This window comes from Melanostigma gelatinosum (assembly GCF_949748355.1).
Source record: "Melanostigma gelatinosum genome assembly, chromosome: 7".
Lineage (NCBI taxonomy): Eukaryota > Metazoa > Chordata > Actinopteri > Perciformes > Zoarcidae > Melanostigma > Melanostigma gelatinosum.
Genome location: NC_136640.1, coordinates 22,531,156 through 22,558,559, shown reverse-complemented (window position 1 = coordinate 22,558,559; position 27,404 = coordinate 22,531,156). Strand labels below are relative to the sequence as shown.

Sequence of the window (27,404 nt, the reverse complement as noted above, 5' to 3'; positions counted from 1 at the left end):
ATGAAGTTAAGTAATAGAAGCATTTTTGAACTGTTAAAAAATTATACAACCATTGATATTCATAAAATAGAAACTACAACTATTTACAAGCCATTGTATTCAACAGAAGTATTTATATGTGTATTTAACTAACATATTATGAAAAGACTGTTAATGATGTGTACATGTTGCTGTTTCTGTTGGGTGCAATAAAAACACTTGTAAATGGCTTTTTATGCTAAAGTTCACATATGATGGACACAAGAGGACCCTCTTCAAGGTACAATTAGATTCAAGTCATTAGCATGCTGCTAACAGGAGATAGCATTCCAGAGGGTCTGCAGATTTTTCCGCAATATTTTCCTATTCAAGTCATCAAGGGGAATGTTGCCAAGCAATTTCCCATCAAATTCAACCATGTTGTGAGAAGTTATGATTATTTGAAGGATGGGGCAGTTGGTCATCACTTTCCATTAATTTTATCCTGGCAAAATCCTCCATTCAAATGTAGGCCAATTCCCTCCTCCCGCGCAGGCATGCTAAGTGCTAGGGAGTACCATCCAACTTGAATGTGCCTCATTGGGGCCTGTCTACAACATATTAAAAAAACAGGGCTCTGACATCTTCCGAAGTAAAAGATGGTCTGATCTCATCAAGAGTACGACAGGGTGTACAGCTTAGGGACATGTACCCCATGCTGAAGTCTGAGTTTGATACAGGCAAAAATCAGTTCTGGATAATCTAGAGGGATTTTTTCCAGGTGGTCCTATTGTAGGCCTTGTCCACAATGTGTGTGCACAATCTGGGGGTTCTAGGACCCATATTTGAGAAATTATGGCCATTCTTGCATATGCCAAAATATAAGTGAATAAGGCCCCAATTGAGCCCAATTAAGCCCTTTGTGGCTGTTTTTGGGGACCTTAACTTGCAGCTATGAGGCCCAGATTATAGGTGTGTAATGGTGACGAGCCCCTCTTTGAGGCAGAAAGGGATTTAAAACCCTACCCCTTTTTAAAGTATAAAAAGTTTGAGAAAAGACTGGTAAAATCTGGATTGTGACCACTTTTTAATATTGATCAATTTTAAAACACTTGTCAATGGCCTTCTTTGATGAAATTCACATATGATGGACAAAACAGGACCCTCTTCAAGGTTCAATTGGATTCAAGTCGTTAGCATGCTGCTACCGGAAGTTAGCTTTCCCAAGGTTCTACAGATATCTCGCTTTAGATCCTGCATCACCTTATCACAGGCGACTGATTTATGCAAAAATCAGGCAGTTCCAACCTTTCACTACGATTTAATGGCCCGTTTCTCACTTGCCAAAACAGGCCGAAAGATGAGGTCATATGCCTCAATTTTGACTTTTGGGGCTGTTTTTGGGGACCTTAACTTGCAGCTACGAGGCCCAGATTATAGGTGTGTAATGGTGACGAGCCCCTCTTTGAAGGAGAAAATGAATCAAATCTCTACTTTAAATTAAAGTGGACATTTTGAGAGAAAAGACTGTTGAAGGCCATGTCGGAACATAAGTGTCATCTGGGTAGAGACATCCATAGTTCACTATGGGAAAAGTGTTTGGAATGTCCCATTGAGTTTTATACCATTTAACGATGGGGCAAAGATGGAATGACTGTGAAAATTTCACGGTCCTAGCCCATTGTTTTATGGGGTAATTAGGCCAAATAACTTTAAAATGAAGAAAAATGCCATATATTACTACGGGAAAAGTGTACCGAATTTCCTATTGATTTTCATACCACGTGGTTTGTGGCCAAGGGCCGACTGACTGTGAAAATTTCAGCGTGCTACCCCATTGCTTTCTAGGGGTATTAACTGAACGTCTATTTAAGCCAAATAAATGCTAAATGCCATGAATCACTATGGGAAAACTGTACAGAATTTCCCGTTGATATTCAGACCATTTCATCTTGGGGCAGAGGTTGACTTAATGTGAAAACTTCAGCCTCCTAGCCCATTGTTTTCTAGGTGTCTTTAGGCAGAATTGAGTCAAAAGGCCGTAATTTCTACGTGTACGGAGTTTACCATAGCAGAAAGTGTATCATCGCAGAAAGTGTATGGAATTTCCCCTTGATTTTCATACCACATGGTCTTTGGCCAAAGGTCGACTGACTGTTAAACTTTCAGGGTCCTAGCCCATTGCTTTCTATGGGAATTTGGGCCGAGTTCGGTGAGAAATCCATAATTCACTATGGGAAAAGTGTTTGGAATTTCCCCTTGATTTTCATACCACATGGTCATTGGCCAAAGGTCAACTGACCGTTCAATTTTCAGGGTCATAGCCCATTGCTTTCTATGGGAATTTGGGCCGAGTTCGGTGAGAAATCCATAATTCACTGTGGGAAAAGTGTTTGGAATTTCCCCTTGATTTTCATACCACATGGTCATTGGCCAAAGGTCGACTGACCGTTCAATTTTCAGGGTCCTAGCCCATTGCTTTCTATGGGAATTTGGGCCGAGTTCGGTGAGAAATCCATAATTCACTATGGGAAAAGTGTTTGGAATTTCCCCTTGATTTTCATACCACATGGTCATCGGCCAAAGGTCGACTGACCGTTCAATTTTCAGGGTCCTAGCCCATTGCTTTCTATGGGAATTTGGGCCGAGTTCGGTGACAAATCCATAGTTCACCCATCTCATCCAGTTCACCCAGTTCACCCATCTCACCCAGTTCACCCATCTCACCCAGTTTACCCAGTTCATAATATCCCATCAAATTCAACCATGTTGTGAGAAGTTATGACTAGTTGAAGGATGGGCCGTTTGGGTAATCACTTTCCATTCATTTTATCGTTCAAAATGCCCCATTCAAATGTAGGCCAACTGCCCCTCTTCCCGCGCAGGCATGCTAAGTGCTAGGGAGTCCCATCCAACTTGAATGTGCCTCATTGGGGCTTGTCTACAACATATTAAAAAAGCAGGGCTCTGACATCTTCAGAAGTAAAAGTTGGTCTAATCTCACCAAGAGTGCGACAGGGTGTACAGTTTAGGGACGTGTACCCCATGCTGAAGTCGGAGTTTGATACAGGCAAAAATCTTTTCTAGATAATCTAGAGGGATTTTATTCAGGTGATCCTATTGTAGGCCTAGTCCACAATGTGTGTCCACAATATGTGGGTTCTGGGATCCATATTTGAGAAGTTATGGCCATTCTTGCATATGTCAAAAAATCCACTAATATAAGGGATTAAGGCCCCAATTAAGCCCTTTGTGGCTGTTTTTGGGGACCTTAATTTGCAGTTACGACGTCCAGATTATAGGTATGTAATGGTGACGAGCCCCTCTTTGAAGGAGAAAAGGATTCAAAACTCTACCCCGTTTTAAAGTATAAAAAGTTAGAGAAAAGACTGGTGTAAACTGGCTTTCGGCCACTTGGGAAGATAAGTGTCATTTGGTTCGAATCCTTTCTGTTGGGTGAAATAAACACAGTCCATTTCCAATTGATATTCGCACTATTTAATCTGTGGGCAAAGGTCGACTGGCTGTGAAAATGTCAGGGTCCTAGCCCGTTGTTCTCTATGCGAATTTAGGCCAACTTAGGTCACAAATCCATAGTTCACTATGGAGAAAGTGTTTGGAATTTCCACTTGATTTTCATACCATTTAATGAATGGGCAAACCTTGAATTTCTGTGAAAATGTCAGCCTCCTAGCCCATTCTTTTCTGGGGAAATTAGGCCAAATAAAGTCAAGATAAAGTCAAAATGCCATAAATTACTACAGGAAAGGTGTACGGAATTTCCCATTGATTTTCATACCACTCAATCTATGTGGAAAGATTTAATTACTGTGAAATTGTCAGCATGCTAGCCCATTGCTTTCTAGGTATTAACTGAACGTCTATTTAAGCCAAATGAATGCAAAATGCCATAAATCACTACGGGAAACTGTACAGAACTTTGGAAAATCGTAACTCGGCAGTCCGGAAGGGCGGGACAAAAAGTCAGGGTTTTTATCCTTACCCCAATGCAATGTTGCTCCAAGTTCTTCCTATAGTATATATATAGTGTTGTGCGCAAGAGAGTTTTATCCTCAGATTCCATGCATTAGATCAGAAGGTCACCACGGGAATATTCAAAGTAAGAGTTAAAAAATGAGGCCTGTAGCCACCATATAGCTAGTTGTTACAAAACAACTTACAATGAGCTTTGCTAGCTACAAGGGGTGCCACCATAGAAATACATTTTACGGTTTTCCGTGGTCTATTGAAGAGTTAGTTGTTATAATGACAACGCACGTCTGTGTGGCTAAGTGTTGTTGCAGCTTGGAAGAGAGCAGACTTAGCTCCAGAGACAGATGGCTAGCTACTGAGCTAGGTAGCTTATCTTTCTCCTGAGCAGGCAGGGAGTTATTCCATTATTTACATGTATCACAGGCTTTGTCTGACCTTTTGTTTCTTCTGGAAATGTTTGCCCTGTAAAATCATACTAAGCATACTTAAGCACGGTGCAAAAACACTGGCACTGCACTGTTATGAATTGCCATCATGATTCAGCCAGAGAAACTGATATGAAGAGGTCAGAAAAGCATTATGAGCTCGCAGCTGCTTGTGAGAACTGCTGGTGCGAAAAATAAATCATGGTACACCAAAGAGTGAAATGTAGAAGGGCCCACTTTCAGCACCAGCCAGATGAGTAGCAACTTGGGTGGCTAATTTTCTGTAAATAGGGAAGCATTCAAGCATTGTTAAATTAGCAAGCTGGCTAGCAAACTAGACAACTGGCTAGTTAGCTAGCTTGCTAATTCCACTATGCTTAAATGCTTCACTAGTTACAGAAGATGGTCACAACAGCGGGCTGGTGGCCAGCAGCATCGCTGGGTCTAACAGTCCCTCGTCCTAACTCCCTATACAGAAAGTTTATTTTTTAGCTTTTGCAGCGTTATCTATGGTCGTAATAGTGGTCCAAAATGATGTCAAATTGCATACTTTAAGTAAAAAATATTCAAATATCCTTGGAGGACAACCAAACCCAAACTATCCTAGTATATTTTATTCAATGTAGAAATTCACGACTCTTTATCCTGCTGCGTAATATATCCTGTCTGATATGCTGCTCCTAAAACCTGAATAAATAGCTCACACCCTGTTGATTTCAGGCTGAAGGCATCGTACAGTAAAATATGTTTTAGAGTGATACTATAGGCTACAAATAACAGGAAAGCACTTTAAGTATTAACACTATGGGTAAATATATAAGCACACCACCGTAACCCTATACTGTTTCAGTTGGCGTATTATAGACCTACTATAGAAGATGCATAGCATTTGAATAGTATAATAATAGAACAATCAAATCAAAAACTGACACAGAATGCTATAACATGCTTAAAGATATAATAAATAAATAATTCAATTCATTTTGTAGAGTCCAAAATCATAAAACATAAATAAATAAGGAGCAAGACATTGCTGACACCAGCCCACACACACGCCAACAAGTGAATGAATAATGGGAGTAATGGGACTTATTTTTCTCCGACTTCAAGAACGGCATCTGGCTATATCAATGTGCTTTCCCACGCTGTACAAGAGTGTGTGGATGAAGCATTAAGTTGCGACTCTCTATGCTTTGTGATGTTACTACTCCCCTTGTCTTTTCAGTCATTACTGCAAAACCTCTCCTCAGTGAGTCCGCAACTTGTCATATGTAGTTTACACGGAGATTAGCCTAATATAACGATTGCAATAGTAAGTGTACACAAGAAAATAGCCGCCCCTCAAACCATCCTGCTGTATTGATTTAAAGGAAAATGTCTTTTCTACTCCTATTTTATGTTTATGGATACAACTCTAAACCTGCATTTGTCTGTTATCATCAATATCATTGTTATTGAACAGTGAGCACTGTTTAAAAGTTAGTTTTAAAAAAGCAGTGCAACAAAACAAGACCTTATTGATCTTACACCTCTGACATGGCAAAATAAATCAAATATAGACTATTATTATAATTGTTGTTGTTATTGTCAATAATATCAATGATGAGATAATGAATTGTGGTAAAATATCATTACAATTGTATGGAAGAAACTTAAAACAGGCATTTTACATGAGAAATATATAGACAATATACATTATGGTTATCGTTGTTTTCATGCAAATTTTTAAAAAACTATAGCAATATAAATAATATCAATATTAATATTAAGTATTTGTATATTTATTTATTTATACATATATTTATTTTTTATCAAATGTAGCATTTCATTCATGCTTATCTTTGGTCAAAAAGACACATTTAAAGTGTATTCCCAAACTGTAATACTACTTTTGACCAATAGGGGGCAATAGAGAGTGGACAAACAGCGATACACACTTCAAGAACAGCCTACCTCATGGGGACTGCAGTACTAGTGTGTATACACTAGGGGAGCATTCATACACACACACACACATTTTTTTCTTGAAAATGGTTTCCAGGGGACTTCTGAGAAAACTACATGGGGCATGTCTAGACACTGTTCTGAAGCTTGTAGGAGGGGTTTGCCGGTGGGGACCTCAGTTTTTGTCCCCACGGTGACACGAGTCCCCATGGGTCTGTGTGCAGTCAGGTCAAAGTCCCCACCGGGATACAAAGACAAACACACACACACACACACACACACACACACACACACACACACACACACACACCTGACTGGTGGCCCGAGGCTGCTTTTCATGATGCTCTAGATAACACCAACACACAATGTTCTAGTGGGGCAGAACCATTAAACGAGTTACGTTGAAGCGCAGCCACTGCAGAGCAACATCGCTTCACATCAACCTGAACCAGCGGCCTGATTGAGATTGACTTGGTGCAAAAGTGAGGGAAGGAGAACGTAGAAAGGGCGAGAGAGAGACTAACGATGTTCAACTCACTTTCACAGTGAACTCCTGAGATTTCCATTTTAAGTTAATGTCCTTTCAAATGTCTTTGTTCTTCTCTGTTGCAGTTTACTTCTCTTGTAAAAGTTATGAGTATAAATCATTTACATGAAGGAGTGAGACTATCAGGAGCAAGACTTTGATTTGATTACTTGGACTCAAACATGGCTCAAATCAGTCATTTCTAGCTGAAGATAAAACAAGAATGTACATGAAACAGTGAGCAGGGTGGCAAACGTTCAGACTTATTAGAGACCGCAAAACTTCATGCAGCAAACAGTTAAGTTACTGTGTAACATCTTGGTCACATGAGCCAAACCTCTTATGATGATGTACAATCGAGCAGGTTTGCTACTATAAATAGCAACAGCATCCGGCGCTCATTGACACGTAGAGCATCAATGGGAACTCTGAGATGCCCTTACGTAAATCCTCATTCGGACAAACAGCCTTTTCTGTTCCGGGGGATCAACATGTGGAATTCTTCCAGAACTCAAAAAAGGATCCAGACTGGGATCACTTTGAGTTCAAACTGAAACAGTTCACTTATCTGGTGATTCTTGTGTTATGGTGTTTTATTGTACAGTAGTTTGTATTTCGTATCGTTCCGTCTCGATCTTCTTGTCCGGTTCTGAGTTTTGTACGCGTTTATTGTTGAGTTTGTGTTTCGTACCATCTCCTGTGTATTTGTTGTTGAGTGTTATGCATTTTTAAAAGCCCATCAAGGGCTTCATGCTGCATTAAATACTTTTCCCCACACAAATAAACATGAAGTACACTTCAGTACCTCAGTGGTATTTTTTCTCTGTCCGCAGCTACAGTACCGTTTGTCTTGCCATGAGGTCACTTATCTTCCAGTGGCACCATAGATTAGTGTCTGTGTGTATGCTGTGTGTATGCACAGCAATGTGTGTTTAATGAATGGACATGTGTGTTTCATATCAACTAAATATGATTAACTATAGTCACATGCACGCCATCGTGTACAGTGTTTTGTGTCTCTCCTGGTCACCTTTGCCACTATGGTTCACACAATTTTCAAGTCGATTTTGAAGAACTAAATGTGACTGTGTGTGTGTGTGTGTGTGTCCATGCACATGTTTGTGCCATCAACCACTCTGGCATGGCATCACATTGACAAGGCCTCTGAGGCAAATGGAGGGTTACGCTGGCACAATGTCCGTCCTCACTTCATCCTGCTCCCCTCCTCTTTTCCGCCCCTCTCCCTCTCCCTCCCTCCCTCCTCCCTCTCTTTTCCCTCCATCCTTCCCCTCCGTTTACCTGTCACGCTTTCCCTCCAGGGGACTCGTCGTAATACCCGAATGTCGTCAAATCTAACAGACTCTGAAACACCAGTGAGTCTGTTTGATGGTGGGGGTCGCTATTTGCAGCCAACAATGCTCTACTTCTTTTTTGGGCTTTTTTTTTTCAAACACGTATTGGTACGTTCATGTTTTCTTCGCTGCTTTCCATGGATTCTTAGATTTAAAAACTCAGATGACAGACCGCGACCTCCTGGCTCTGCCTGTGAGAGGCAACATTACAGCGTGACGAACCCACTCATGCACAGTTTAAGGCCTTTATCCTTAAAGAGAGAACATGTGTGTGAGACAAACGCTCTCTAAGCTCTGTGCGGAAAGAGACTAGCTTTACCAGCTCAACTATTCATTTGCAAAACCCTTTCTTATTGCATTCACTATGAATATGAACGCATTATCTACGTTTGGCTAGGGCTGGGCGATAAATCGATTTAATCGATTAATTCGAATGTGTGCTTTAAGGCGATGTGTTTTATTGAAAATCGAGAAAATCGCCCCCACTCCTCCCCCCCGTTGGGTTCCCGTAGTTGAGTGCGCGCGCATTGTTTACAAACGAAAACAATGGCGGCCAGCAGTGAAGCTCTCGTTCTTAAGAGAGGGAAGAATGTGTCTTCGGTGGTCTGGAAATGGTTCGGGTTCATGTCATCTGACACCGAACAAACAGCACCACGATGTAAGGTCTGTCTAAAAGCTATTGCTACAAAATCAAGCAGCACAACAAATTTAATGCAGCACCTCAAACAGAGGCATGCCGCCGAGTGGGAGAAGCGTTGCGCCCTGAGCAGGGAGCAGGACCGCGGGAGCACAAGCGATGCCGTCTTCCTGGCAAAAAATATTTAGAAAAAACATGCACTACTGTTTAATACTGTTGGTTATGTTGTGAATGCACTTGATTTTGTTTACATGCACTTATTTACTGTGCAAAATATGTTATGTTGATGTTAGATCAGATGTTGCACTTTTGAAAATGTGAATGTTAAAGGGTCACATACATTTTATTTCATGCTGTGTTTGTATCAGTGTATTCAGTTAGAAAAGCTTAGTGTAAAAAGTTACATTTGCACAGTTGTTTACAATGGAAGGCTACTATTTAATGCCATTTAATGTTATGTTTAATTTAATTTTATATTTAAATGATTCAGGGAAACAAAAGAGTGACCAAATACTTTTTGTATACTACAGGCACCTTTCTACAATGTTCAGGTTTTGTTTGCACTTTATTTTTATCAACCTACGAGGGAAAATCATCACAAAATAAAATAAAAAAATGTTTTCAACAGCTTCTGTCATCTGCAAAAATTTGTGGGGGAAAAAATCGATTTAAATCGTGAATCGGATTTTTTGTAAAAAAATCGGAGATTTTTTTTTTAGGCCATATCGCCCAGCCCTACGTTTGGCCTTTTTTTTTTTTTCTTGACAACCTTTTCTCCCACCTAAACCTAAATCCTAACCCTAATCTCAACTCATTGCAGTCCTTCAGGGAGTTTAGATACAAAATGAGGTGGAATTTAAAGCTCGCACAAAGATTGCTTCTTATTTGTTTATACATATATGCTCCGTGGCCATTGGCTGTGGTGCAAATTACAACAAATATGTTGTATTTGAGGACAGAATAAAAAAACAGAAAAAGAGCCAAGACGACGATGCGCTAACTGTGGGGGCACTCTGCTCATCTGTTATGGTACGGATGGTGATGCTCCTCTCACCTGTTTTCCTTGCCATTTTGCAGCAGTGAGTGTCTATCGGTGCTGGACCGGTCTGTACACACATACGTGTTCCTTCGAGTCATGGCACTGGCAGGGATGTTGTTCTGGAGAAAGGATCAAAAATCACTTGTATTTACTGAAACTAATGACGTCTTTGAATGATGAAGTGCTTTACAACGCAACACAATGAAAGGAGGGCTTCAGAAGTGAAAGACGTGCATCAAGCCTTCATACGGCTACACTATTTGAAAATCCGGACGAGAGTAAAACCTGCCTGCCTGGTGCTCCAAGCAGCTTCTAAGAAAAGTTAAGACTTCCCTGGCTTGATCGTCTGACCTCAGACCGTAACGAGCTCGGCCTGATTGTCCCGTACAGAACATTAAAGACTTAATCTCACGAGTTAATCATCTCTTCACATTCCTTTAAACTCCCGCTCGCTCATGCTAATCTCACTGAGGAACCATAATCTCTACATTCCCCCCCCGCTGGGTGAATCCACAGTTTGTTATTCGTCGATGCATGTAAAGTGTTTTACTGTTCAACTCCTCTCTAAACTGCGGAAGACGTTAATGTTTGCAGTCTCCACAGTATCTGTGTCAGTGTAGTGTAATCTGAGGTAATGGGATTAGTAAAGATTGAGGATTCTGCCATCTGCACCTGTTCTATTGATAAGGGACATAAAGTGACAGGTCTCTGAGTCGGGATGATGTCATCACACTCACACAATATCCTTTAGGCCTTACTGTGGTCGCGTTGGCTTCCTTGCGCCGGTCGGGTATCTCTGCCTTGTTTGGGTTGTGGGCGGAGCTAACCATTGGACTGGAGGGCGTCGGGATGCTACGGGAGCCAACGGTGCTGGTGCTCGGCTTGCGGCTCGACAGCCGCTCCTCCTTAAGCCCCGCCCCTTCGCCTATGCCACTGGGGCTCCGCTTGGGGTGCGTGGACACTGGAACTGCCGGACCACCTGAGCGATGGGAGCGGGAGACAAGAAATCTGGGTGAGGACGATTTCTGTCACCATTTTAGAACGAACGAACCCGACTCTCACTCATCCCTACGTCACTGATCTGGCTTACAGAAGTCAGAGTGTCGTCTCTGGCGGTGGTAGGTGGAGGAGCTGCGCTGTGGCTTGTGGCCAGTGGAGGAGGAAGGGGTGGCGGCGGAGGAGGAGGAGGAGGAAGCGGTGTGTTTGCTGGTTCCGTTGGTGATGCTGGGTCGGACTCGAGCCAGACTCAGGCTGCTGGCCGATCGAGACTCGCTGCCTTCCGTCTGAGAGGGAAACATTCACACGTACAACAGGACTGAGTCAGGCATTGATTAGGTTGTTTCGGGTTAGACCAGGGTTAGACGCCACAGTTAAATCGAAAATAATTAACATTATGAACTCATAATGACACAAAAGGTACCACCGCCATCCTAAATCTTCTTTTCATAATTTTGTTTAGATATGAGCGTATCTGGCAAAACGATACACTGTCCAATAAACCATTACCTCATACCTAAATACAGAGGAAGCTGCAAACAAACCCACAAAGACAAGCAGACGCTCTCACCTCGTTCTTGCGTCCCAGCAGCAGGTATGTGGCGGTGACCTCGTTGTACTTCTGACTAGACAGCGAGTCTCTGATCTCATCCCTGTTGAAGCCCATCCCCACCATCACATCTGGAAACGAGACACATGAAATAACAAATATCTACAGCAAGTGGCGAGCTGCACAGCAATCACACGGGTCGACCTCCTGCACAATCATGAAAAGGTGCTCTGCGTGGTGTGAACCTTCATATGCATAAGCAGAGCCTGAACTTACGACGCGGCTGTAGCACCGTGTAGGTCAGCTTTCATGGTGACTAAAGTGTGACGTCCAACTTCATGCAAATGAAGCTTTTTAAAGTGCTACATGCTAAATCTCTGGATGTGGCTGAAAAGTCATTGGTGACGTTGAAAGTTTATTCCAGTCAGCGGCTTCGTAAATGGAGGCTTCATCCAGAAGTTCCCATCGTACACGAAATATTTCTGTTTAACGTTACAGTAACGCAACAGTTTATCTTTTTGAGATCAATGATTAGGCTATAAATGAATAGTGAAAGGTGTGTGTTGCTCACCAATGCGGCTGGTATTGTTTAAGTCCTCGACAGGCTCTGCGTGGGGCTTCAGATCCTCGCCGTCATAGCCGACATTGATCCACTTATCTTTCATGATTTGCTGGTGAGGGAAGAAAAGAGAAGGAGAGCTCAATATTCAGACCCTAATGTGGTCAATTCATGCCGTGTTGCACGTGATGCGGTGTTTCCTCCTCACCTCCAGCGAGCAGCGCTTGGCAGGATTGAGGACCAAGAAGCGGCGCAGGATTCCCTCGCAGTCTGTCGACATGTAGAAGGGCACGCGGTACTTCCCCCTCAAAACACGCTCCCGCAGCTCCTGAACGCAACACACAATAGACACACGATGAATTTCTGCTACAGGGACAACGAATCAGTAAAAGAACGTGACTTCATTTAAATACCGTTTATCGCTTTTTGGCAAAATCTTGTGTAATGTGATACAATGCACAATTATGTGGTTAAAAGAATAAAGGAAAACAAATAAGAAGAGAAAAAGCTATCGTTCTTGTGCACGCCATGTTCTCCCAAAACATCAGAAATCTCTTCATGGGAGCTTTCAGTCACCTAACACCTCCACAGGACCATAGACTGCATCTGTACCTTCAGGTTCTGTCCATCAAAGGGCAAGGACCCGCTGACCAGTGTGTACAAGATGACGCCCAGGCTCCAGATGTCCACCTCCGGACCGTCGTACTTCTTCCCCTGGAAGAGCTCTGGGGCGGCGTAGGGCGGCGAGCCGCAGAACGTGTCCAGTTTACTGCCTGCAGTGAACTCGTTGCTGAAGCCAAAGTCGGCTATTTTGATGTTGCCGTCGGCGTCTAGCAGCAAGTTCTCCGCCTGCACGAAACAGATAGTGATACACAGAAGAACACAGAAAAAACAACGGCAGAACTACGATCAGCTGAGTGAATCACAGGAAATTATGCTTTTTCTGCATCGAGTAGTGGACAATACACTTTGGTGGCTGTCATGTATTTTGCAGTTGTAGTTCGATCATTTTACTTGCTTATGTCTTTTACGATGTCATTCATCAATATTTGTAAAAGTAATACATAGTCTGTTTAATGTGTGTCAATGATTTAGACACGTTTGTTCCTCTGAAGGTTCCCGTTTCATCCTTTATCTTGTGACGTTGTGTAATCACCTTCAAGTCTCTGTGAACAATGTTCTTCAGGTGACAATAGTGCACCGCCGACACAATCTGAGGAGAGAAATAACACCAACGATTGAACAGAACGAACACGTAGACGGAAGATAAACTGGCAGCTCCATTCACACGACCCCTCACGCCCCCCTTGAACAACTACCTGACTCAACATCACAAACAGAAAGCGGATGACTGGATTTCTTGCTGTGCGATCGCACCTCCTGTTTGTTTTATGAGGCTCTGAACCACAGCGGAAGAATTCAATCCATTTCTGCTCGCGTCTGCCAAGTTACAATCAAAGCAGGAACTGTAAACGATGAGTCACATCAGAGCTCAAGTAGCTCAGAGTTAAGCTCCTGTAATGTTCGGTAAGCATCGTGAACGTACATGTCCTCTTCCTCTCTTATTAATCAGTCCAGAGAGTATGTCGCTATGCTCAATGTTAAAGCACAAGGAATGGCCGGCTGTCAGATGTCAACATATAATATATGGACAAAGAGTGGTGAGTTAAGGTGTGAGGTTTAACTGACCTGTCTGAACTTGGCTCTGGCCTCTTTCTCCTTCATTCTGCCGTGAGCCACGAGGTAGTCGAACACTTCGCCTGGAAGAAGGGGGAGAAACAAACAGTATGGCTGTAGTTCTGGCAGGCATGGAAGATGTTTAAAGGCAGGGTTGGTAATCTCCTTCCCCACCTCACAACTAAATCTAACACTTGCAGGAGATGTATGTGAATTCAGAGTCCCTCGGAAGGTGTTCATGTGGGTTTGGGTGTTAAAAAAATCTCCAACACTCCGCTGGAGTCTAGAGTCAGGTCTGTGCCAAGCTTGCACCAATAATTCTCCCAGCATTACAAGAACAAATGTGGCGATAACATAAAAAGGGTTGAAACCGGATAGAAGTGTCCTGACTAAAAATACACGAGTGTGTGAGTGCGTTCAAGCGTGGGAAGGAGAAAACAGCTATCCGTGACTTCCAAGAAGCCTCAAACGTTCCTTGCTGCTGGTTTGTTAACATTATTTTTCAGCTCATTAAAAAAAAAAAACAGCTAAAAGCTGCTGTCAGTCAAATGGAATATACGTATAACAAAAATCTTGTGTGTGTCTGCACGCCAACCATTTGACCCGAAATATCCTTAACGGTAAAACGGGCTGCGGTTGAGTTGAACGCAGCAGCATGCCGGCTGGTGAGCTGTTGCCTCCTTAATCGGTATTGGAAGCAAGAGATCACACGACGTACAGAGCAGCAGCGGTGAGAGATTAAGGGATCGGGAGGAGGGAAGAAAGAAAAACAGAGGAGCTGCAAAAATAGAGAAGAGTGCATGGGAAACAGCTGAGCGATGTTAAAAGAGCACGATGAGCACAATAAAAGAGACTTTTTCACGAACCAAAATGGGGCAAAAAGGGATTGGACCCGATCGTTTAAACCCTAAATTAACGAGTTCAGCGGTTGTGCTGCATAGCTCGGTCACAGTGATCAATCCAATTAGCGTCGACCAATGGCGACGATGGTGGCGTGGATGTCACTCACCTCCGCTGGCGTACTCCATAATCAGATAAAGAGTCTTCTCCGTCTCAATGACCTCAAACAGCTGCACTGTAGCACACAGAGGAAGGCGGGGCGTTCACACTAAGGCCAGCAGAGAAACACACACCGGACCATTATACAGAGCGGAACTCACCGATGTTGGGATGGTTGAGAGTTTTCATGATGCGCACCTCTCGAAACAGCTGAAAACATAATGTGGAAAAGAGAAAATGAACCGTCAGGCTCCATCATAAGATTACACAAAGCTCTTTATAATTTATAATCTTTCACAGATACATTACATAGAATATATCATGAGGCTCATGGTAAAGGGCTAATGGCTTTCAAATTGCTGTATGGCTTGAATTGGAAAGTTGTAACTAACGTCAGGCTATTTTAACTAACAAAATTAATTGAAATAATAAAACTACAGCAGCATTATCTCGACATCAATACGTTGATACATTCATGTTCAATACTACAGTAAAATGATCATTTCATTCATCAAATGTATTTGTATTCAGTTAATCCATACAGTCCACAGTTGGTGTAACGACACCGTTCCCTTCAGACCCCCCCACTCATCTCTCAGACCACCTCCAGACCCCGGCCACCCAAGGGAGTGTCTCACTGATGCTAGGCTGACAGCGGGCCTCCTCCCCTGGGCGTGCTCCCCCCCTCCCCCCCCCCTCCCCCAACTCATCCATCACTGCTGCCTCATCCTGCCACTCTGATTCTCTCTCTCTCTCTAATTAAAGTAATGTATTTGTCTGTGAACTCCTTTTTAAAAGATGACAAAGGGAAAAAGCCAGACTAGCTGCATCACAGCGGAACACACTGATGAGATGTATATTTAACAGCAGATGGAATCACAGTAAATTGAAGCTTCATTTCACCACAGATGAAAATCAGTTGATGTCAGATTAAAGAAGACACTTAAAATCTGGTTTTAAACCAACATGCACGTGTCAAAGGTCCTGATTAACTGCACGCGTGTTCACGAGGGTCGGCTTTCAGCCTCTGACGCATTAAACACATGCAATCGAGCCATTCGTCCATCATTAGTAGCTTTGGGTTTGGTTATTAGTGTCAATGTGAGACATTCTGACCCTGCAGGGGAAGAGTGTGTGTGTAGAGTCATGACAAAAATAACTACAAGAGCAGAGTGTATCAGGACCATTTCTGTATCTGCAAGAACATGAACAATGTGCAGGAGACGAGGGGCGTAGAGGGAGGACAAGACAAGAAAACAATGCTGAGTCATGTCATGTTGCTCTGTGAATCCCTCAGCAAACCTGCCTCCTTTAAAATCCTACAAGAATAAATTAAGCGCAGAAAAAAAACGACGAACACAAAAGCAGGAATGCAACTGATGCCTTCATTTTTTGTAGCGGACACTCAGCTGCCCCGGGAGACACACTCCCCCCTTATGCCTCTCCATCGCCGGCATTATCACGTTAAACCAGTCAGTCCCCCTCTTCTTATGATTATATTTCCTGAGTTGTATACTGCAGTAGAATCTTACAACCAACTCACGGTGCTTAAGAGGTGAACAAGTTTACCGTTCTGTGACCTTAAAGGGATAGTTTGGGTGTTTTTTTTAAGTGGGGGTTGTAGGAGTTACTGACCCGTAGTCAGTCATATCACACGTGTTACGTTACACTGTGTAGCGGCCATGTGTGGAGCGCCGGAGCGATGGAGCAGGTTTTATCCGTCTGCTCAGATTTAGACGTCTAAACTGGGACAAGCGCAGGCTGCCGCCCTACACATCTAATTAAGATAACGTGACATGAACCTCGACTCGTCCTTCTCATCCAGGGAGGGCTGACTAAGTGCTCACATACGTGCTGCTTCATATTCATACTGCACTGAATCAATCAGCAGTGACTTTTCTTTGGAGCCGCACTCTCTAGGAATTTGCTTTCTCGTGGTGAAGATCAAACACTTTCCCGATGACGTAACTTCAGTCGCCCGAGGCGATGATGTGTGTATTGCGCCCGTGTTGTGTGCGTTTTCACAGACACCATCACGTTCTCCTGTTTTATATCATTGTAAACTGAAAGTGTTTTGTTGGAGAAGCATTCCCACATGAGAACCACGTCTAGTGACGTCTGGTGACGCGTTAGAAACACTCGTTCTACTCAGTGCTCTGAAAATGGGACGCCTCAGCGTCATAAACACGCACACACACACACACACACACACACACAGGTCCACTGGGAGTGTGTGTAATTTAATTAAGTGTGCGGTGCATCAGCTGTTCATCTGAGCTTTAAGAAGAATTATCGGCTAAGCCTCTCCTCCCTCACTGCGCTCTCCTGTACTCATGTTCGCCTCTTTCTCTCTACTAGAGTCCACTAACAGTAATTGAATCTGTGACCACTGTTAGCTGGGTTGTTACATATTTAGAGATTAAAAACAGCAGCTGGTAATTGTTTCCGAAACAGAGCGTGACTGAAAAAGAGAATCAAAAGCACCATTTGTTATTTGTTGCTCTCAATCTAAACAGTTTTGGGGTGTTGTGAAGTAGCGTGGGTTCATGGGAGTCGTCGTCTCCACCGCCATTGCAGTCAGCTTCTCTCAGTTAGGACTTCAGTGTTCATCTTTCAGGAGGTTTTCACCGGGAGCAGAATTATCCTCGGAGGTCTCCTCCTCTCCTCAAACAAAGTAAAACAAAGTAAAACACTGAATGAAGCAGTTTCACTTCAACAATCGGTGTTTCTCTGACGCTGTCCAGAGGACACGGGGCGCCTGTGCTAACGCTAGCTCAGCTCGTTTCTCAGATAACTACGATACTGAAGCAAACAGGATACGAAGACCAATGAAACGGACTATGGCCTTGATTAAAATGACAGATTTCTCTACGTTTGAACATTAGTAGAAACATTTGGGATCATGTATGTACACAACTCAACACAACTTACAGCATAGGTTTAGACATTCTGATGCGGAAAGGTAACATATTGAACCTTTAAGAACCAGAAACCTCAGCGGCTGGCCGGGACTTTGAGTTGCAGGTATTGATTGATCAGCCCGATCAATCCTCGGCTCATACTGCCGTCATGTAATAACGTTCATCACACTTTCACCTGCATTTCACAGGTTAATAATGTTTCTTGGTGAAAGCACAAATGTCTGTTTGTTTTTCTCCATCGCGTCCGAATGCAGCGTTTGTTCGCTGATCCAACTGAACTCTCTTCCCTTATTGTGTTCACCCTCCTCTCTCCTCTCATCTCCTCGTTATCTCCCATGGCGATAGACCCCCGCGTCACAGTTGCCATGCCAAACCTGGTATTAATCCCTGGGCCTGAGCGCCCATGACTTCCCGGGGGAGTGTGGGAAGTCATGGGACGTTGACCACATGGAGGGAGACCTACTGACACACAGCTGCTGCCATGTGGAGTCCTCCAATCATGACATGGGTTGATTTTGGGGTTTTAATGAACTATGAGCTTTAAAACGGAAGATTTGCACACGCAATGAGGAATTTATTGCTTCAATTGACGAATTTTCCCTTGAGTTCAATTGTGTGTTTAAAACTCTTCCGTGTTTTTAAACTCTTCTGGACAAAAGATGAACATCGACTAAAATATTTCAATATCTGACAGCGGTGTATTATTTCCCAACATCCTTCACTTCTCGTCATCTTCTTCCCTCCTTTCAGGCTGAATGAATCAACTTCTGAGCATTTACATCCTCTCTGTCCTTGCCAGGAATTATTAATCAACTGCTAAGGAAAGCAACCAGGAAAGCAACCTAATGATCGAGTTCTCTCTCTGCTTTTCTCTTCCTCACTTTGAGACTCGTGCCGCGTGGGTTTGATTCATGCGTCTGGTCTGCCAGTCTGTCCAAGTTTTGACCTTTTTATCCAGACTGTGTATCCGTATTTTGTCTGTTTTTTCTTCAACGAAAGAGAGAGCGAGACGGAGAGAGTGCATGGAGAAGACAGTGGTGTTGAAATGAGAAATGAGGAATTGATAATGCTTGCCTTGCTGGAACATTTAAACAGCCGGCCCCAACACATCTCTACCACACGACACACAGTCTAATAACACTGCAGCACTCTACTCAGTGTGTGAAACACACTTCTTCTTATCAGCCGCAGCCAATCACGAGACACGGACAGTTTCAGAAAAATACGTGGGGGGGGGGGGAGAGTAAGAGACAAAGAACGACAGAATTTGAGGGACGAATGACCACACAGGCTTCTCTCTCTCTCTACTAGCACATCAGAGTACCTACTGTGAATAATCCTGTGTGTGTATGTGTGTGTGTGTGTGTGTGTGTGTGTGTGTATGCAGACTCTGAATGAGAGACATGTTATACCACTTACTGCAAAGCTACAAGTACGATATTGTGTGACTGCTGTAGTCGTGTTACACTACTTACCCGAAGCCCCATCATCCTTTTAAATGTTTCTAAATAGCAATAATAACCCATTTAGTTATTATTGGAGTATCAGCACCTACGCTCATCAAATAAAAAAATAATAATTTGTCAAATACTAAGAAGTGGTTTGTGGACTGCTGTTTTGAAGCTTTGAGTTCGGCACTTTGAACGGTCGCCATTTTCTGCAACCAGTGAAGGGAAGTGACCATATTTGGACTGCGGAGGAGTGACGCCGTGGTAGAGACGCAGTATACGGCTCTGGTAGCGACATGTCAATCAAAAGGTAGCCCCGCCCCTAAAGCATGCTCTGCTTTATGGTCTATTTGACTCTACATGGACCATAATTTACTAAATGAACATCATGCTGTATTGAAGAAGACTTGAAGCTAGAGATTGAGACATAAACTCATGTTTACAATGTTTACTGAGGGAATAAATCAAGAGAGAAGTAGAGTCATTTTCTCATAGACTTCTATACAATCAGACTTCTTTTTGCAACCGGAGGAGTCGGAGGATTATGGGGATTAAGGGACTACGGGGGAGTTGCAGAGGCTTCATGTAAAAGTTATGCCAGAGCTAAAGTGCACCTCTACAAAAACTGAACTCTGCCTCAGGGCAACTTATAGCGATATAACATGGAGACTACAACATGGAGCACTGAATGGTTTAGGGCCAAAATACATCTCTGATCTGCTGCTACCTTATGAACCATCCCGACCCCTCAGGTCGTCTGGGACCGGTCTACTTCCTGTTCCCAGGGTCAGAACTAAACATGGAGAAGCAGCGTTCAGTTTTACACATCTGGAACAAAGTCCCAGAAAGCTGCAGGTCTGCTGAGACCCTCAGCTCCTTTAAATCAAGATTGTAGACTTTTCTGTTCGAACCAGATTCAAGGATATTAATCAATTTCCTGCATTTTACTACTGTATTTTATTTCTTACACTGCTTTTTAGTGTTTTAATGACTGTTCTTAATTGTTTTTAAATCTCCTTTTCTTTTGTCTTATGGTTTGATGCTTTTAATGCTCAACTACGACTCAATTCCTGCGCCATGGATGAGATGATCCACTTCTGTCGGAGACATTACAGACAAAAATCGGAGGAAACCCCTTCAGTCTATGAGCCACTTGAGCACACGTTGATGCCTCTCTAGCCGGGTTAAAGTCAAACAGCAGATGAACTAAACGGTCGGTGGCCAGCCGAATGCTTCGGGGCCCTCTAATGAGCAACATTACTCAAGGATGTGCCCTCGTTCCTTTTTCTTGTCGCTGGGGAACATCTGAATCGACTTTTGACCTCGTTTCTCCCTTTGTTGCCTGTTGCTGGGAGAGCTGCCCTTTTACATTATCCCAATAAAAAACGGCCACGATAAGAACACCCTCCGTCCCCGTAACGCACCGCAGTCATTGGAGCTCTCGGGGGCCGACCGACGAGAGGCGCTGAATCACTGACGAGGAGGAGCTGGAGTTTAATTCGAGGCCTGTTTGACCCAGAATGTACGAAGCCTGACTCAGCTTGATTAGAGAAGTAGAGTTGAATATAGTTGTACAGATGTTGGCTTCAGGAGGAATAACAAGGGGAGAAAAGAGTGAAAGATCAAGGCGGGGCATCGTGCATGCACTTCTCTTCTTCTGCAGTTCTATTTCCCGCTGCTTTGAAAACGGGCTTGTGGGAAAAGCCTTCTGCTCCCGCTCTGCCCGCCCTCTTGTTCCTTTATTGTCTAATTACTCCCTTTTGCACGCAGGCACAATAACAACAACGCATAAAACAATGGGATTGCAGCGCAGACACCCACGCGGGGGACAACGCGCACAAAAGCAACGCAGATAATGGCATTACACGTGCACACAAAAGGCGGAGCGGAGACCACGTCGGGCCACAAGTTTTATCCGACGGTTATCATGCACGTAGGCCTACACACACACACACACACACACACACACACACACACACACACACACACACACACACACACACACACACACACACACACACACACACACACACACACACACACACACACACACACACACACAGTCTGTTCTCTTCGGTTCTGCTCTGTATCTTGTCTTTCTCAGGGTCCCTGCTCCTGTTCCAAGCCCTCAATAATACAATCCGCCCCTTTTGTTTGCCTGTCTGGAATTCGGCTCCTAGTCGAGGGGGCCTGGGCGAGGGAGAAAACACACTTCACAGCATTAGATGGTGGCCCAATCGGCGTCCTGCACGCACACACACTTCACTTTTGTGCACATGCACGACATCGGAGTGCTGACCGCTGTTTTTCCCCGTTCTCAAAGTGACACCGGGGCTTTTGGACACGCGGGGGCGGAGGAGTGCATTAAAAGGGTCCTGTGTGTTGCCATTACAGCCGTGAGGTCTGAAGATGTGAAACAGGACAACGGCATATTTTTATTTTCGTGAGGTATTCCCGAAAAATCTACAAGAGACTCACTTGGGAGTCGGTGGACAAATTGGTTTTCTATTTCGGACCTCATGCACCCTCTAATGTCTGCAGCTCTTTCGCTGCCTTCAGGTGCGTGTAGGACAGTCGGGATTTTCAGCTCTTGCTAATAGATTCATGTTCTCAGACGATCTACAGCCAGAGGCAGATCATAAACAAGAATAAACTGCTCACAGACGTACAGCTTGCTCAGCAGAGATTTGCAGTCAACAGAAGACAATATAATCATTTGTACACACCAGCTACGCTTCACTAGATAAATGTTACTGCGAGTAATAATAACAATTTAGGCAGATTTGTGTTTGATTTTGATGAAACGTCTGATGAAGGCTCTTCATGATGTGCATCAACCGTGTGGTTGACGTAATACACCTGCATATGCATGGCTTTCACTCAATTTCAGGTTTGAAGACATCAAACAACCTACTGCACCCTACACTTGGTCTGTTTCCTAATGTCCGCGTTGGAGCAGACTGGCGCTTGGGCGGCGCAGCACTGGCTAACCTGAGGGTCCCTACGTCCCTGACATGGTGTTAGGAGACATACTGTAGCGCTGCAGACGATGGAGAGTACAGCTGAGATTACAGTAGAGCTACTACTGCAACACAAGGCCCGGGGACAGAGAAGTGGGACGCCGAGCTAGAGTAGAAGAAAATAAAGAGTTGATGAAGAGAAAATAGGATGGGAGGAGTGAGGAGAAGAGAGAGAGAGAAATGGGCCATACATCTACAATACAGACTCAATATAGACTCATGCACAACAGTGCGTAAAGAGACAGAGAGAGATCGAGAGTTAGATTTACGGTGTGCTTCTATTGCAACCCAACTGTGAATATTACATCTTTTGAATATTAATGTTGTGCAAATGCAGATTATGTGCATTTCCATTATGGTACACTGGAGCAAATAAACCAGTCTCCCATGAAAGACAACGGTGCTGATTAATGTTGGACAAATACACCTGAGTGTCAGCTAGTGCTGCGCTTATTTCACGCTTTCATCTGAAGACAAAGAGAGCTTTCTTTCAAAAAGTTAAAAAAAAAAGTTCCAGAGTGATTCAGTGGTTTAAAGCCAGCGTCACTTAACCAGCAAACACGTCTCAGTTTCACGCCATCGCATAACACGTTCATTAAAAACAGCTTAAAGGGAGGAGAAATCTTATATTTTAGCTTTTCTACACAACGTTAGAGAATTAACTGCCAACTGTTTTGCTAATGGATTAATTGTTGGAGTTGATATCGAGAAGAACCGCCAAACATTTCATGTTCCAGCTGCTGCTTTTCCCGGACGTTTATCGTAATATTTTTGAGTTTGGGATTGTTGGTCTAACTTTACACAGTAAGAACAAGTACACATAATGAATTCACTCATATAAATAGGCAGCCAAGCCAGACTTTCTAACACATTTTAAACACAACAGTGAATTGAGGAATCAAAAACAAATAAGAGTGAAATTGATGTGTGTAATACAATCCAAATGATAGGTTATAGAGAAAGGTTATAGAGAAAGTAAAAGCAGGATGTGCAGGGAGTGAGAGGCTGTGTGACAGACAGGCAGAGACAGACAGACAGAGAGACAGACAGAGAGAGACAGAGAGAGAGACAGACAGAGAGAGAGACAGGCAGAGACAGAGAGAGAGACAGAGAGAGAGACAGACAGACAGAGAGACAGACAGAGAGACAGACAGACAGAGAGAGAGAGAGACAGAGAGAGACAGAGAGAGAGAGACAGAGAGAGAGACAGAGAGAGAGACAGACATACAGACAGGCAGAGACAGACAGACAGAGAGACAGAGAGACAGAGAGAGAGACAGAGAGAGAGACAGACAGACAGGCAGAGACAGACAGACAGAGAGAGACAGAGACAGACAGAGAGACAGGCAGAGACAGAGAGAGAGAGACAGACAGACAGACAGGCAGAGACAGACAGACAGAGAGAGACAGAGACAGACAGAGAGACAGGCAGAGACAGAGAGAGAGAGACAGAGAGACAGGCAGAGACAGAGAGACAGGGTCACCTGGCAGCATGCGTCGTGTCCTACACGGACTACGATAATGCTGACAGGACAGGACGCGACCGGCAGCGCTGCGCTATGCAGCACTGGACCGCTAACACTCTGCTGCAGAACACACACACACACACACACACACACACACACACACACACACACACACACACACACACACACACACACACACACACACACACACACACACACACACACACACACACACACACACACACACACACACACACACACAGGCAGCGGGCCAAGTTCAGACAGGAGAGCTTCATCTCATTAGAGCCATGAGTGCAACACGTGTCGTTAATACACGACCCTAAACGAACACACAGTGACGTACATCACTCAAGAGTATTTGTCCTCGTTAGTCCCAGTGGACTGTGTGGACAATGATGTTACCTCAACCTGCAGTCAGTGGCCCTCAATCACTTAACTCTATTTGGGACAGGCGGGGAAATACTTCATTATTTAAACCAGCACGACTATTGTTTGTAGAAAAATTAGGCCATTGAGTAACATATCAACGATGCATCATCAATCATCATCAATTGACGACAGTTTTTTACAGCACCCGGCGTACCGACGCAACTGCTCGCTTTATGCACTTTATGGTCATTCTGGCACAGCCAAAAGGAAAAGGGGTGAAGACTACAGAGAGAAGTGTCGGGACACTTTTAGTTTGTAGACAGAAAAACAAGCACACCCAACGACAGGGGACAAAATATTGTTTGTGTTAGACAGTACGCAATGAACTTCACGTGACAATGTTCATAACTTGGATTCATATTTGAAAGATATCGAGAAACGGACAAACATTCTGACTTTACGAACGTTTTAAAAAGGCAGGGAGTCACTACTATTTTTGTTAATGTTAAGGTCTTAGCTTAAAGATCTGAAGAGCTCATTCATGGTGTATTAAGACGGCATCTCACTGTTGGAACAGAGGGCGAATAAGGTGAACGAAGGTGTTGGCGTGATTTCTCTAACAAAACATGTTTTTTGTTTTTTTTTCTTCTTTTCATTTAGTGTTGAAGTGAACAGTCAGAGCGTCAGAGTTCTATCTAGGCCAGGTGGACAACTATCACACAGAGCCAGCCACCATCAATAACACAACCCTCAGTTATCAATAGAGGCAAAGCACAGCCCGGACCGGTTATCTAACCAGCAGAGCGTCCATCAATAGGCTGCTGTGTGCGTGTGATGCAGCATCGACCTCCATGATGCATGTAAGAAATTTGAGCATAGAACTGTGTGTCTAGTCAACATAATAAAAGTGTTTAAGAATTCATAATTCAGAATTCATAATTAGTCATAAACATAAGTGTTTTGGAAATGCATAATTAAGATAAGCATAAAGTGTTTTAGGATAAGCAGCTCAAAGTAGAATTTGAGACATGAAGCTTTTGCCAAAGTTGCAGAAGTTTAACATTTATACTGAAGGATTATTATAGAAGGGATTAAGCAATAACTGACAGTCTTTGAATGTGTTAGGAGCTCAGGGAAAGAGAGTCATGAAGACAGGCGTTTACAGAAGTGCACAGGGAAGTTAGCTCATAGAAGTTGAGATAGACGGAAGGGGAGGAGTTGCGAAGGGATATGAGGGCGGGAGATAGAAAGTGTTTTTCTGCCTCTTTTAGCGTGTGGTTGCCTGGGACGGCTGTGTCCTGGGACCAGAGGTAGTTTTTTCTAAAGTGGGTTAATATTGTAATATTTCATAGGAGTATGTACTCCAATGTTTAACTGTAATCGTCCTGCATTAGTGGGATTAAATTCCTTTTAATTGTAAACCAGTTTTGGTAGATTTATTATTGCAGCGTGTCCACTGTGAACAGCAGCCGGACACGTGCTCTGGCCTCCTCGCTGTGGAACAGACTCAAACTTCTACATGCAACAGTGTGTGTGTGTGTGTGTGTGTGTGTGTGTGTGTGTGTGTGTGTGTGTGTGTGTGTGTGTGTGTGTGTGTGTGTGTGTTGCGGTGGCGGTGCTGATAAAGAAGACTCATAATCAGACAAGGCCACAGTTTGGTCAGCATCTGAACAAAGAGTGACCTGTACGAGCTGTGAGAACACAAACTACCCACCAGACTGAAACTATCTCCAAATGACAACGAGCAAAGGCGAACAAAGCATTCAGTACGTGCCTTAAAAGGGTACAATTTAGAAAGCAGTTAAACTAAGCTGACCACCAACTCATTGTTTGAGTCAGTTCTAAAGCTAAAATGCTAAACTTCTGCAAGTACCAGCTTCTAAACATAAAAGGATTTTCTCTTGTCACTGTTTTCGTCAACTGAATAAAGTTAAATTCTGTGGATTTTGGACTTTTGGCCGGGAAAAAATATATTTAAAGACCCCAGAAAATGTAAGGGGCTTCATTTTTATATACAAAACAATTACTGGATTGGACCAGTCACGTTGCACTTAACAACCAATATCATCACTTTATCCATTTCGTTATTTGTGTGATATTCTCATAATTAGCGCATTCATTCTTGAGTTGTGGCCCAAAACGTGTTTGGTGAGGTCACAGTGACCTTTGACCACCAAAGTTCTAATCAGCTCATCTTTGAGTCCAGGTGGACCTTCGTGCCAAGTTAGAAGAAATGTCCTCCAGGTGTTCCTGAGGCATCACGGTCACTGGGATGGACAACCCGAATAAAAATAATGCCTCCAGCGCAGAGGCCTAATAATCAGTCGATTTGAATCAATGATGGGAATTAAAGTTAGGTCAGCTGCAACGCGGCATGGGACGATATGTAAACGTCACTTTTATACTGGCCAAAATAATTGCGATCCATAATCATCAAAGTAGGGTTAAAACTCTTAAAATTGCACGTTTTCTCACGCTCAAGCGGTTCTATTTCATCCTTACTGACCGCCAGAGGCAGTGCTTAACACTGGATGTATCCCGTCTCGCGCATGCGCAGGTCGAATATTTATATCAACAAAGTCACGTGTGACCTCGGATGACCACCGTCATCTATAAGTTCCGGTGTCATCCTGAGCTCAGTCCTTTTTTTCTTCTCGCGTCGCAGGTTAGCTACCATGGTAGCTTAAACAAGGATGTGTCTACGATCAAGACATATTAGAGCTCGTCGCTGTAGCCTTGTGACTACCGGTCGGAGTTGCGGTTCTCTCGCCCTCCAAAGGCTGCGACGAGCTGTCCCTCTTCGGAGGGAACGGTGTGTTCGCCGTTCGGACATCGAGCCCCGGACTGGTGAACGCCCCTATCATCGGTCGTCACCAGTCTGATAAGGGTCAGCTAAGTCGTGATGACAGCAATCGGTAAGATCGATTAACATTGTTTTCTATAACAGTTGTTTGTTCCACGGTTGGCAGAGCGCTTCCGCTCTAGTAATCGAGTGGCGCGCTAACGAGAGCGTAGAATTACGCTGTCGGCCCGCCCTTCACAGTGTTACGGCTATCACAGTTAGCAGAGTGTTCCTGCTCAGGCAAACTTTGTGAGACACTAGTCCGCATTGGCGTTGTGTACATGGAGATTTAATCTTTACATCTGACGTAATTCGCAGTTAGCAGTGTCTTCACTCAGGCTAACTTGGATGCTAGCTGGGACTGCGTCCATCAACTTTGTAAACCTTACGGCTGTCACAGTTAACAGAGCGTCCTCGCTCAGGTTAACTCGGTGGAAAACTAGCTAAACAAAGCTGATACTGGGGCTGTAGCCATCAACTTTGTATCCTTACAGCTGTCACAGTTAACAGAGCGTCCTCGCTCAGGTTAACTCAGTGGGGAACTAGCTAAACAAAAGCTGATACTGGGACTGCGTCCATCAACTTTGTATCCTTACGGCTGTCACAGTTAACAGAGCTGTCACAGTTAACAGAGCTGTCACAGTTAACAGAGCGTCCTCGCT

The 27,404-nt window shown here is 43.7% G+C and overlaps 1 protein-coding gene across 2 annotated transcripts in view; it reads right to left on the bottom strand.

The window, feature by feature from the left end:
- The window catches only part of mark4b (MAP/microtubule affinity-regulating kinase 4b), a 75,111-nt gene that overhangs the window by 18,873 nt on the left and 28,834 nt on the right, over nucleotides 1–27,404 (bottom strand). Inside the window, exons 4-14 of one of the 2 annotated variants that reach the window (XM_079272503.1) lie at nucleotides 14,817–14,865; nucleotides 14,666–14,731; nucleotides 13,669–13,739; nucleotides 13,136–13,192; nucleotides 12,592–12,828; nucleotides 12,188–12,307; nucleotides 11,992–12,091; nucleotides 11,442–11,551; nucleotides 10,965–11,157; nucleotides 10,612–10,853; nucleotides 9,890–9,993 (exon numbers count right to left, since the gene is read on the bottom strand). In XM_079272503.1, the coding sequence (XP_079128629.1) occupies nucleotides 9,890–9,993; nucleotides 10,612–10,853; nucleotides 10,965–11,157; nucleotides 11,442–11,551; nucleotides 11,992–12,091; nucleotides 12,188–12,307; nucleotides 12,592–12,828; nucleotides 13,136–13,192; nucleotides 13,669–13,739; nucleotides 14,666–14,731; nucleotides 14,817–14,865 (1,349 nt within the window). The remainder of the gene's footprint in view (nucleotides 1–9,889; nucleotides 9,994–10,611; nucleotides 10,854–10,964; nucleotides 11,158–11,441; nucleotides 11,552–11,991; nucleotides 12,092–12,187; nucleotides 12,308–12,591; nucleotides 12,829–13,135; nucleotides 13,193–13,668; nucleotides 13,740–14,665; nucleotides 14,732–14,816; nucleotides 14,866–27,404) is intronic. The other variant, XM_079272504.1, reaches the window with a different exon arrangement.